Source organism: Pezoporus flaviventris, unplaced genomic scaffold, assembly GCF_033815535.1.
Source record: "Pezoporus flaviventris isolate CSIRO_AGI_PZ_B2104156 unplaced genomic scaffold, CSIRO_AGI_Pfla_v1 ptg000003l, whole genome shotgun sequence".
Lineage (NCBI taxonomy): Eukaryota > Metazoa > Chordata > Aves > Psittaciformes > Psittacidae > Pezoporus > Pezoporus flaviventris.
This window is the reverse complement of record NW_026892551.1, coordinates 9,505,168-9,517,803: the sequence shown is the minus strand read 5'-3', so window position 1 is coordinate 9,517,803 and position 12,636 is coordinate 9,505,168. Positions and strand designations below refer to the sequence as shown.

The 12,636-nt window shown below is 39.6% G+C and overlaps 1 protein-coding gene across 1 annotated transcript; it reads right to left on the bottom strand.

Moving 5' to 3' along the window:
- Positions 1 to 4,290: 4,290 nt before the first annotated feature.
- On the bottom strand, positions 4,291 to 12,402 carry COMMD6 (COMM domain containing 6). Its single transcript, XM_061445264.1, has 7 exons — positions 12,294 to 12,402; positions 11,620 to 11,678; positions 10,998 to 11,063; positions 10,738 to 10,814; positions 9,513 to 9,681; positions 8,155 to 8,307; positions 4,291 to 7,073 (listed from the first exon to the last, which is right to left on the bottom strand). Exons 1-7 carry the CDS (start codon positions 12,346 to 12,348, stop codon positions 7,023 to 7,025), a joined length of 630 nt encoding a protein of 209 aa, XP_061301248.1. The 5' UTR covers positions 12,349 to 12,402; the 3' UTR covers positions 4,291 to 7,022.
- Between the last annotated feature and the right edge of the window lie 234 nt (positions 12,403 to 12,636).

Below are 12,636 nucleotides of genomic sequence, written 5' to 3'. Positions count from 1 at the left end.
AAGCTACTGGGCCACTTTCAGTGGCAGAGAAGTGTATTCTTAAGTGTGACATAACCACTGAAAACTAGGCTGCAAAACAAAATATGGAAGAAGGATTTTAGAGTGGTTAAATTGCATTAGAATCTTGGCTAGAGAAATTCAAATACTTGTTCTATGAACAAGATACAGCTCTAGAAAAACCTACTTGAGAGATACATAAATGGGAAAAAAAATGTAAATCAAGGATAGGCCCCAACAGAACTGTAACATGATACTATTTAAACAGCAAGTCATAATGCAGAAATGTTAGTATAATTAAGTAACTATTTTAAGATACAGTGAATATACAGTGTATGATACATATTGTTATCATTAAAGTGCTGAATGTTAAGAAATCTTTATGCTCTTTTTAATAATTAACATAGAAGTTAGAATCATAGAATAGTTAGGGTTGGAAAGGATCTACAGATCATCAAGTTCCAAACCCCCTGCCATGGGCAGGGACACCTCACACTAAACCATGCCCCCCAAGGCTCTGTCCAACCTGGTCTTGACCACCACCAGGGATGGAGCATTCACAGCTTCCCTGGGCAACCCATTCCAGTGCCTCACCACCCTAACAGTAAAGAACTTCTTCCTTGTATCTAAACTAAACTTCCCCTGTTTAAGTTTTAACCCATTACCCCTTGTCCTGTCACTACAGTCTCTAATGAAGAGTCCCTCCTCAGCATCCTTACAGGCCCCCTTCAGATATTGGAAGGCTGCTATGAGGTCTCCACACAGACTTCTCCAGGCTGAACAGCCCCAACTTCCTCAGCCTGTCTTCATACAGGAGGTGCTCCAGTCCCCTGATCATCCTCGTGGCCCTCCTCTGGACTTGTTCCCACAGTTCCATGTCCTTTTTATGTTGAGGACACCAGAACTGCACACAATACTCCAGGTGAGGTCTCAAGAATGCAGAGTAGAGTGGCAGGATCACTTCCTTCGACCTGCTGGTCACGCTCCTTTTGATGCAGCCCAGGATACGGTTGGCTTTCTGGGCTGCGGGCACACACTGAAGCCGGCTCATGTTTTCTCATCGACCAACACACCCAAGTCCTTCTCCACAGGGCTGCTCTGAATCTCTTCTCTGCCCAACCTGTAGCTGTGCCTGGGATTGCTCTGACCCAGGTGTAGGACCTTGCACTTGGCATGGTTAAACTTCATCATGGCATGGTTAAACCTCCTGAAGTTGGCATCAGCCCACCTCACAAGCATGTCAAGGTCCCTCTGGATGGCATTCCTTCCCTCCAGGGTATCAACCAAACCACACAGCTTGGTGTCATCAGCAAACTTGCTGAGGGTGCACTCAATCCCAGTGTCCATGTCACCGACAAAGATGTTGAAGCTCAAGACCAGTCCCAACACCAATCCCGGAGGGACACCACTCGTTACTGATCTCCAGCTGGACATTGAGTCATTGACCACAACTCTTTGCGTGCGGCCATCCAGCCAGTTCTTTATCCACCGAGTGGTCCACCTATCCAACTGATGTCTCTCCAATTTAGAGACAAGAATGTCACATGGGACAGTGTCGAACACTGGTCCAGGTAGATGACATCAACTGCTCTACCCTGTCCATCAGTTCCGTAGCCCCATCACAGAAGGCCACCAAATTGGTCAGGCAGGATTTCCCCTTAGTGAAGCCATGCTGGCTGTCACCAAGCACTTTGTTGATTTTCATGTGCCTTAGCATGCCTTCCAGGAGAATCTGCTCCAAGATTTTGCCAGGCATGGAGGTGAGACTGACTGGTCTGTAATTCCCTGGGTCATCCATTTTCCCCTTCTTGAAAATGGGGGCTATATTTCCCTTTTTCCAGTTGTCAGGAACTTCACCTGACTGCCATGATTTTTCAAGTTACAGTTTTTCTCTACAATGTAAGAACATGTAAGTTATGGCTACATGAATGTGTACAGTTCCAGATACAAGCCACCTGGGGTAGAAAACTGAAAGTCCTTATTCTATTGTCAGACACTCTCAGAGGATCACCCTTTATGAAGCACTGCCACCTGGTGACTGAAGCTATCAGAAATTCCTCTCCAAATGCTATACAGCACAGGAATTTAATATATGAAATTAAAAAACTACTTTCTTTTTTAATATGTATACTAAAACTTACTGTCCCAAAACTCAGTATGTGAAGATGATCAGAGGGCTGGAGCACCTCCCCTATGAAGACAAGGCTGGGAGACTTGGGCTTGGTCAGCCTCGAGAAGAGAAGGCTGAGGGGAGACCACAGAGCAGCCTTCCAGTGCCTAAAGGGACTGGCAAGAAAGCTGGAGATGGACTTTTTGCAAGGGCCTGTAGTGATAGGACAAGGGGGAATGACTTGAAACCGAAAGAGGTAAACTTAGATTAGATATTAAGAAGTTCTTCCATGTGAGGGTGGTGAGGCACTGGCACAGGTTGCCCACATAAGTTGTGGATGCCCCATGCCTGGCAGTGTTCAAGGCCAAGCTGGATGGGGCTTTGAGCAACCTGGTTTAGCAGAAGGCATCATGCCCATGGCAGGCAGTTTTAACTAGATGATTTTTAAGGCCCCTTCCAATTCAAATCATTTTATGAGTTTATAATTCTGATTCTGAAACCAACACTGAAATTCCCAGTTCACAAATCTAACAGTATTTGTAACGTAAACACTAACAGAGTATGGCACCTACACATACCGAACAGAAATGGTTCTGAAGCTAGGGAAGCTAGACTGTTCATTAGCCCTAAGAGGAAAATGTAGTAGAACGAACCCAGAGGGAACATTAAAATTAGCCTTCACAGAGAATATCAGGAATCTAAGCTTCCTTACTTTCTCAATGACACAATCTTATAAGTAATTAAAAGACATATCCCAGTAATTTCAGTTCAAATGGCAGGTGCTTTAACACCTTCCCTCAGAAAAGCCTTGGAAACAAGAGTTTGAAAGTCTTTCAATGCATCCAGGGCTAGGTATGGGGACCATCCCTTTAACATGCACGCTTCCTCATGCGACTCAAATACAAAAGTGTAACTAAATGAGTACATATGGACAGTGCTGTATGGTAGAAGCAAAATGTAAAGGAAAAGTTTGGCTAAAATTGCCCAGTGACAAGCAAAAGCAGTCATTTATCAGGTGACCAAGCCTTAGGAAGCATGTAGCAGCATACCATACAAGCTGAAACCACGTTGAGGCATTTGTTATGTCATGTACTGACCTGCACAGATTCAACTTGCTAGTTGAGTGAATGCCCAGTAAGCCAGCAGCCCAACCGATGCTTTACTAAAAATCTGTCTCAGAAACAAGCACTACCATGATCGACCACAGGGATAGGCCATAGGCTGCTGAATTTGAAGTCCCTCCCCCTGTTGCAGAGGTTTTTCAGAGCCAGGGCAGTTTTTGCTGCAGGTAGATTAAAAGACATTCGTACTTTGTGCATTGTTTTAGCACCCCCAAGGGCTAAGCAGAAGAACCCTGCATGCCTCCGCAATGGAGTTACAATTACCTTCTCATTACACCTACAGTTAAGATTGAGTGCAAAGGCTTGAAAAGAGGGTTAAAAAAAAAAAAAAAAAAAAAAAAGGCTTGCAGGTTATATGCCTTTTAAATGTTGCTAAAGAAAGACAGTACAATTTTGTGGAAGCAGGAACAGAAACATACTTTTACACTGTGGCCATGACTAGGCCAAAGCACGCAGAAGCTAAATATGTAAAACACTAGCACCCAGACATGACTACAGCCATTTTTTGCACTCTTCCTCTGGACTTTTATCCATTTTTCTACAAATCAGCTTTCTGCAAGTGGGCCAGTATGTTTGAAATGAATGCAAATAAGGCAGAATAGAAAAGGTCATGTGATGAAGATGACAGACTGCTGCTATCAGGAGGTTCCTTCATTATTCCCTCCCCTGGGTTTGTTTACTGTACAAGACCCCCCTCCACCTTCATTCCTCTTGCTCTGTTCCAGGTAAATGTTGAAAAGAAGTATTTTTTACTTATCTCCTAAAGACAGTGAAGGAAAGAAAAGCACTTGTATGCAGTTTCCTGCAAAATGTCATGAATTTCTTCTGTCCTGTCTTTTCCTGGTTCAGTACATTTTGTCACCTGTAATTGATATAAACATTCCTTGCAGCCTGCAGTTATTCTTTGGTACCCTAGCACAAAGAAAGACTGCAAATGTCTGAACTTCATCCTAATTTAGTGAGGAAAGAAGTTTAGTTATAGTTCAGTCCTGAACTTTACCCATTATAGTATTTATGAGACAAACTTTCATGCAGTCAGCTTAGAACAAAATACAGACCATCTTCACCTTTGTTACCTGTATGTTTAATGAGCTTACAAAAATATTAATGTTATACAACTTCATATCAATCAACAAGTAGAGTTCGAAACACACAAGGACTCCTGATTCTCTCTGAAGACGCCTGGTTTCTGCACATACAGAAAAACAATTTAGCAGTTTGTTTGAACATGTTAATATGGCTACCCTGAACACTGTTAGGGTTTTAGTTTGGTTTTATTAATAAAGTACTTAATTCTTCCATTACTCAGTATGGCAATTTCAACTGATTGTGATCAGGACAAATCTCAGAAGTCTGAGTACATGTCCAACTTTTAATCACATCTCCTAGCTATCCATAAACGCCTCTGAAAATTCTCAGGCAGTAAACTGGTATAGCACACATGTCCAGGCATCTTCCAGCCACAGTTACAACATGCTGGAGTTCAGGGCCATTTCAAAAATATTCACTAATACATCTAGAACATTTGACTTGACAAAATATAAGATTCTTGAAAGGCTGCCAACTTTCTCCTCTTAGTGATGGATGAAGGTAAAATGGTAACTTGAAGTTTCCTCATTACCTTCTAGCATCTACTAAATTGCTGTAAGATACAATTAAATCTTCTCTTCCATCCAGTTCCTATGAAGGCACAAATAATTCCAGCTATATGAAGAACTTGAGTGCATTAGAACACATGCAAAGTATTTTTAAGGCTCCAGCTTTACTAAAAAAAAAAAAAAGTATTCTTTTTCTGGAACTCTTGCATTAATGTAAACCAATTAATTCACTAAGCCAAAGCATGACAATGCTTTCCAGTTCTAGCAGCCTTGCACTCTGACTTCTGCAAATTAACAATAAAAAATAAATCAGCTGCTCACACTACTTTTCCATATACCTAGAGGCTTCTTTTAGCACTGTGTTCAGTCCTGAGCCCTTGAAGACAGGAAAGGAAAAACGCAAATGGGAAGCCTGTTCCCCAAGACCATTTTGTGACATTCCACTGAGAGGATTCCAGAAAAGAGCAACCTGTTCTCTCCAGCCACAAAGCAAACACCTCAGACTTCAGCAGCACAAAGAAAGTATCATCCAAACCAACAGCCACAGCCTTCACTATCTCCTGTTAAAGCCAACACTTTCTCACTGATTTGGGCTTTCAAGCAACTCAAAGTACTGTTTTTATGCACCATGCATAATGCCCAGACAGTGGTGGTGCATCTGTTGAAAAGACTGCAGTAACGCAGCATGCAGTGTGGTGCCATTTATTTTCATGACACAAAGACATGCATAACCTGTGCCAATGGGTTTCAGCCAGCTTCTAGAAAAAGTTAATAATAAAAGACAAAGAAAAAAAAAAAAGAAAGAAAGAAAAAAGTCTTTAGAAAGGTACATGTTCTCATTTAAGGGAGCCTGAAATCCCTTGAGGATCCGTCCTTGCAAAACTGGTTCTCAGTTTCTACCACTCTGCAGCATAAATTTCAGTCTACTTATCAGTACGAATTGCCTCTCTTCATAGTTACCTGCTCTGCTCTACTACACCACACCACATCTCAAAATGTGAAAGAACTGTTTTTATGACATCCCACTATGTTTGCAATTTGTGTTTTGTATATGGGAAACAAGAGGAAAGAAAGGGGAAAAAAAAAAAAAAAAAAGGACTAGAACAACAATAACAAAAGAGCATTCAAACACATTGGATTTATCACTCCCCCTTTGGAAATGCCCCCGTTCTTCAGACTCAAAGTAAAAATGTTGTTGGTCAGGACATTCTCTGAGAACACCACAGCCCAATGGACTCCTGCCACACAACAGAAGAAGTCTTGCTGACTTTTAGCATGGTCCTTTCTCCAACATGCTTGGCTAACGCTCCAGCCTGAATTTTCATGTTTCCTCTTGACTTTTCCAGTTCAGAGCCTGAAGTGAGGCAACTATATCAATATTCTAACTTTATAATAAAGCAGACTGCTAATCAAAGCATCAAGCAGAGTGTCACAGATTAGAGCTGGATTAAATGCAAAGGCAAAAATATATTTAAATGCTTCTGAATTGAATTCACCTTTCTACCTTTATTTAAAATTAGCCTGTGAGCTTCATTTCAGAGAATAAATTTTGGGTCTCCAGAAAAGCTTACTGCATTAACTCAGTTTTTACAAGCACAGGTGATGGGAAATAAGTATTTGAAATAAATACGCTATTAAAGACAACTACTACAGTTATGAAAAAAAGACTGAAATCCAGATCTGCAAATACCTGCAACTATCTACTTGACATTGCTATTCTTCAACAGTAACTGTATGCTTGTTACATGTAACTTCATATACTCCTTATACTTAATATTACTGTTGAGTCAAAGCGCACCTCAATTTTATAGACAAGTGTTAACACTGCATTTACACTTCTCTCAGCATCTTCCCAGTCAACATTTTCTGGTGTCTTTCTGCATTCCAGAGTTCAATGTGTAGTTTCTTATTGTTGGATATTAGAAAGTCTACAGTGACGTTTCTCCATACACATCCTGATCTTTTGTCTACCAGAATGAACAAAGCTGAACACATTTTCACAAATACTGCAGAGTTGCTTCAAGTATTCAAAAGTGAAGAAATCTTCACAGCAATGCAAGGATGATGCTGAAAAATACCTGCTGAAGAGACAAGGATACATACCTTGCTGAACAATGGCACTTTATTCCCTGTGCAAAACGGAAAGTTTGCCTGATCTAAGTCTGTCCAAAATTTCAGTGCAAATAGAAGTTCTCTTCAAACTGTTTCAAGAACAGCTGCCATTTCCTTGAACTGTCTGAGGAAGTTCTAAAAAGCAAGAAGTAAGATAAATTTCAGTTGCTTGAAGAAAAGCACAAACTGTAGTTAAGACTAGCATGTTAGACAAAAATCACAATCCACATTTCTCACATTCCCTCTTTCCTCCAGTTAGAATTTGCAGCTTGAACTGGAAGTTTCTGCTTTACTTTTTGTGGGCTGGTTGGTGTTTTGATACATTTACTATTAAATCTACACAGGTGATGCCTCATTTGCATTGATTTGCCTATTAATAGGAAAATCGGCTAAGAAAAACAAAGTAGCTTGCTCACCACAAAAAAAAAAAAACAACAAACCCAGAAAACCCAAAATAAACAACCAAACAAAACTGCACAAAAAAACAAGATGACCACCACCAAAAAACCTTTTCTTACAAATATTCCCTGCTGAAATAATCCAGGATTATCAAGTATAGAGTCCATTTCTTACAGCAGTTGAGCACCAAATTACTGAGTATTTTTCAACCAGAATTAGTATTTCACAACACCTAAGGATTCAGAATATCCTTCTCAAATTTCTGCCAGTCCAACTCCAAGGATTTGTTTGTAAACTTGTGCAAGATTCTAAGTTTTGTATTTGCCCTTTAAACAGGAATGACAAGTGCCATAATTATGCAAAAATCAAAGTTAGATAAGTTAATAGATGAAGGCATAGCAGTTAAAAGCCAGTGGTGACAAAGCAGACTGATCTCCATTCCTCATCATTAGCAAGTGTTAGACTTAACCCAAGTTTTAGATTGTGAGGTTGGGGAACAGTCCCCTAGATTTAAAATGTTCTATCCATTTTTCATAAGGTAGAGCGACAGCTGACAAGAAAGATCCAAGTGTCTATGTCTTCAGTTGTTAGCTTATTCATAAAAGAACAGATTAATTACTGCTAAATTAATATTTCTGAATAAGCGACATAAAACTAAATGCTATGAAATAAGTATTGAGCTTTAGTGTTTCAGATGGTTTAATGCTTCATCTTTGTAAGACAGTATTAGTAAATTATCAACACCACCATACACATGAAGATATATAGCTGCTCTTTCACAAGAACGTGACTGATTCAAACAACACTGATTACAGACCTTGAACTGGGGGATAGTCATTTCAAAAGTTTTGTCTGTTAGTTGTCCTGAAGGGTCTGCCACTGTTAGCGTCACTGTAACATAAGGATACTTCAGAGACCTGCATGTGTCAGAGCTCATTGCAACTCCCAGTTTCCATTTAATATCTACAAACTATAAAAAAAAAAAATAAATGTAAAGAAAGATCTAACCTACCACTGCTATTCTGTCAGATGGATTTTTTCCAGACAATATAGAACATCTAGAGCTTAAATACAAATGGGAAACATACACATTCAGATATTACTGCAAATACAAAAAACATCCTTTTAATACTGACAAAAAAAGCAGTAAGTTCCTTCACTAAATCTATTTTCCTTATTCAAGTACTGTCAGTAGTCAAGTACATTCTAAATTCTAGTAAGAGGACCTTGAGCCATAGAGTTCACCTGGCTTGTATACCATGCATGTTTTTCTAGGTTTTTTTTCTTTGTTTTTTTTTGTCTGTTTGTTTTGTGGGGTTTTTTTCCTCTGTGTGGTTTGGTTTTTGTGGGGTTTTTTTTTTTTTAGATGTTTCTAAATCAAGTGGCAACATGAGCAAAACCTCAGATAGTACACAAAAAATTTTATAACAGCACTAGTGGAGAAAAAAATTAAGGCATTTTGTAAGTTAATTTTAGATAAATCAAAGTACATTATAAAAACATTTAAGGCAGGTAAGTTACCATTTTTAACCTTTTATGATAGGCAGAACTTGTATAAAGTGAAGGGACCCTTCAGAAAAGCTTACTACTAAAATTCAGACAAAATATTTTTTTCCCTAATTCTGTACTCTTAACTGTTAGAAAAAAAGATTTTAAAGTGTAAATACACTCCAGTTTTTTCAAAAAGGGGGAAAAAAAGGAATGCTGTAATTTGATAGAAAGTTACCTTTAAAAAAAAATTAAACTTACTTAAGGAGACAAAGAATAAAACAATCAAATGCCGATGTTATCAACTCAAAAGAACAATTAAAATTAAAACAGATTTACACAAGCAGCCAAAACAACAGACTGCCATACTGACTGCCACTCACCTTCCCCAGTAGTACTATGAAAGCTAATTTTTAAAGAGGTATAAAAAGTAACTTTATTGTACAAGCAACAGTGTTAGAAAACTGGTCAGCATAGCCAACCTTTATTTTATAATAACCTCATTTATCTGGGTAGGCATTTAGCAACATATATGAACATAAATGTATACATGTGTATATATGTATGTATGAATGAAAGCTTTTAGCAGTCAAGATACTACCATGTCCTTGACAATACAATACACACAACAAAGCATTGACATATCTGTAAAGTTAATAGCTCAGCTGCACTGTGTCATTTAGTTACCTGCCCCACCGTGGCCATATTTCCTGCATCTTCTGACACACTAATGGATTTGCCATGCTCATTCCACACATGACGAATAACCTGAAGCGCATGTTTTGGCAGTGCACTGACTGCATTGCCCAAGGTGGTGACGAGTTCTTCTGCAGAGAGACTGTTTCTGGCTGCTGTGCTATAGGTATATCCAAAGAACACCACATCAATTTCACTCTCCACAAATTTAATAAAACATCTCACTTCATGCCAAATAGTCAATTTATTCCTGCCTTATGTGTCTATACATTTTACAATTATTAGATACCCCATCATATTTTTTTCCCCAGAATACTTTACTATTCTTACAGATACACATGCAAAAAAACATGAACTTAACATGCAGAAACCAAGCTTTGGAGGGCTTGCACAATATGCAACATTAAAACAAAAATGATCACAACCTCAAAGTGCTGCTGCAACTGAGAAAGGGAATGATTAGTGAAAACTGTGCACACAGAGCAGTTAAAAAATGTTATTACTTTAGAAACAAGGCACTTTCTAATTAAACATTTAGGAGAGGTAATTTAAGCATCAAAGGCAAGTAAGAACTTCTAGGTAATGGTATAATTGGTACTAATGGAAATCAAATGACACAATAAACCCTCAACTGAAAAGGTAGCACATCTAGAGGAAAACTGCCACTCAACTACCTCTACAGAAACAGGTTAAAAAAACATAAAAATCCCAGCCAAGATTTGATCACGCAGATCCACTCCTCAAGAGGGATTAATAAAAGAGGAAAAGAGTTGGTCCTTCAAGTAGCATGGTCTAACATAATTTAAGGCTTTATATTTTATAGAAGGAAAAAAGTAGTATGTTGGATTTCTACTGGTATGGTTTCTTCAGTTATATTAACCTTACAAAGGCCTAGCTGACTTAGCTTACTCTTGTTTTGCCAGTAGTTCTAAAGCTTGCAAACGGGATCATAGAACAATTTTCTCTCTTTAACTTCTTTTTTTTTTTAAAAAGTGAGACAATATATTAAGTAACTACATATTTTTAAGAATATAAGCTAAGGCCAGAAGTTCTTTCTTTGTGTACTGAGAATTACAAATGTTTGCCCTTTTCCCAAATCAGTTCTTTTATACCCATATTTGATGTCACTTCTTAATGCCACTATTAAGTTGGGGTGGAGGGGGAAAAAAAGAAAAAAAGAAAAGACATGAGGCAAAGTCAATTATTTTGTGCTTACCTAAACAGAAGTGAAACAATGTTAGCTATTTTTGCCAGGTCACCAACACCAACGTCAGTCCCAGATGTTTGAATTCTCTGGAAACAGAATGTTCAAACAATTACAATTAATAGTAAATTATACCTTAAGAGTTAATTATACCTTAATAAAAACCTCTTGTATATCCACACACACAAAAAAAAAAAAAGACTTGGGGAATCTATCCTTTACAGCATATACAGCTAATATAATTGCTTGTAAGTGCTAGTATCCAAACTTACCTGACACAGTTCGGCTGTATTTACACCAGGGATCTTATGGTTCAGATGTTGAACTATTTGTTCACACTGCAAAGAAAGTTTGAAAACATTCTTAAATCATATTTTAATATACAAGACAAAGATAGCTTGAATACTTGGAGACTACAAAATAAAAATAAAACTGGTTAATGCAAAGATCACAACAGAAGGTTGCTTTAAATGTGAACTCAAGAAAAAAAGTCGTTGAAATGACTGATATTAAAACTGTATCAGAAGTAAGAAAAGCAAATAAATTCAGTCAAGAATTCCAGTTACTGCCTCACTAACTATTCCTACTTAACACATCATTTGCATAGTAATTGAACAGGCATCCTGTACACCACAGTAAACAAGCTGAATGTTCTCTAAACAAACTAGCTTGATGTCTCATTTAGATGAAAGACAAAAATACATTTTTAAAAGTCTTTCATGATAAAAACATAAATGTAAAGCAATCCCATTGCTTTTAGCAGGACCGGTCCATTTCCTGAGTCACATAAATCTGAGCTAACACATACATAAGAACCCCTTTGTAACAGTCAAAAAAAACAGAAGAGGTTAAACAAAAGGTTTCTTTCCACATCCAATTTATTGCCCTACTTACCAGCTCTGCAAAAAAGTCTTGAGGTATTAAACTAATCTTATCTGCTGCACCACCACCATCTAAAAAACACAAGCAACAGCGATCAGAAACAAAAAGTGTTACAGCAATGAATCTAACCCCTCCCTGAAGAATTCCCGAGTCACGATGCATGCATTTACTTTTACAGCAAAGCTTTCTTTAAGGGAGTTTGTCATGAATTACGTTAACACAACCTGCTCAGCATCCCAAGTCAAGTCCAAGAAGAGAGACTCCTTAAGACTTCAGTCCTATGCAGTCGCACGGTTTGACAGCTCCGCCTAATTCCTCCGACCCCGTTGAGCAATACCTGCACCAACCCCATCAGTTTGCCCTCCGACACCCGCAGTGCAAGACCGCTGCTCTCCCTAAGGATACGCTGGTACGTCTACGCCACCTCCCGGCCGCCAGGCCCCGAGGCGGCCGGCGAGCAACCCAGGAAAGCCCTCCCCCGTCACTCAGAAGCTTTCGCCAGGACCTATTAGGAACGGGTGGCCCATGGCCCTGAGCGAGGCGGCTCCGCAGCTAAGCTTTCAAGAATAAAGGCTAGCAGTCCGGAACGCCGGAACGCCCGCACACCCGCACACACGACGGGCCGCATTACCCTCCCCTCACACACCGCTTCAGCACCCCCGCCCACACACCAGGGCCCCCCTCACCCAGCGCTTCCAACGCCCGCACCACAGAGGAAACGGCAGCCATGACACCGCTCATTCACCAAAACCCAACCTCCGCCACACAACGCTGAGCACCCTGATTGGCTCCGGACACACCAGAGGTAGAGCCAGAGGCTTCGCCCTTATTGGCTGACGAGTAGGGAGCGTGCGCTTTCCTCCTCATATGCACCACCTCAGCGCTGGGTGGGTGTGAGTGCTGTCAGGTGGGGTGGCGTGGGTTTTGTCCTTCTCAACATTAACAAGTAAAACCAACGCTGACTTGTAAGAGATTACTGGGCCTGCAGCTGTGGGTTGTAAAACACTATCCGCGGGTGGTGACCCTGAG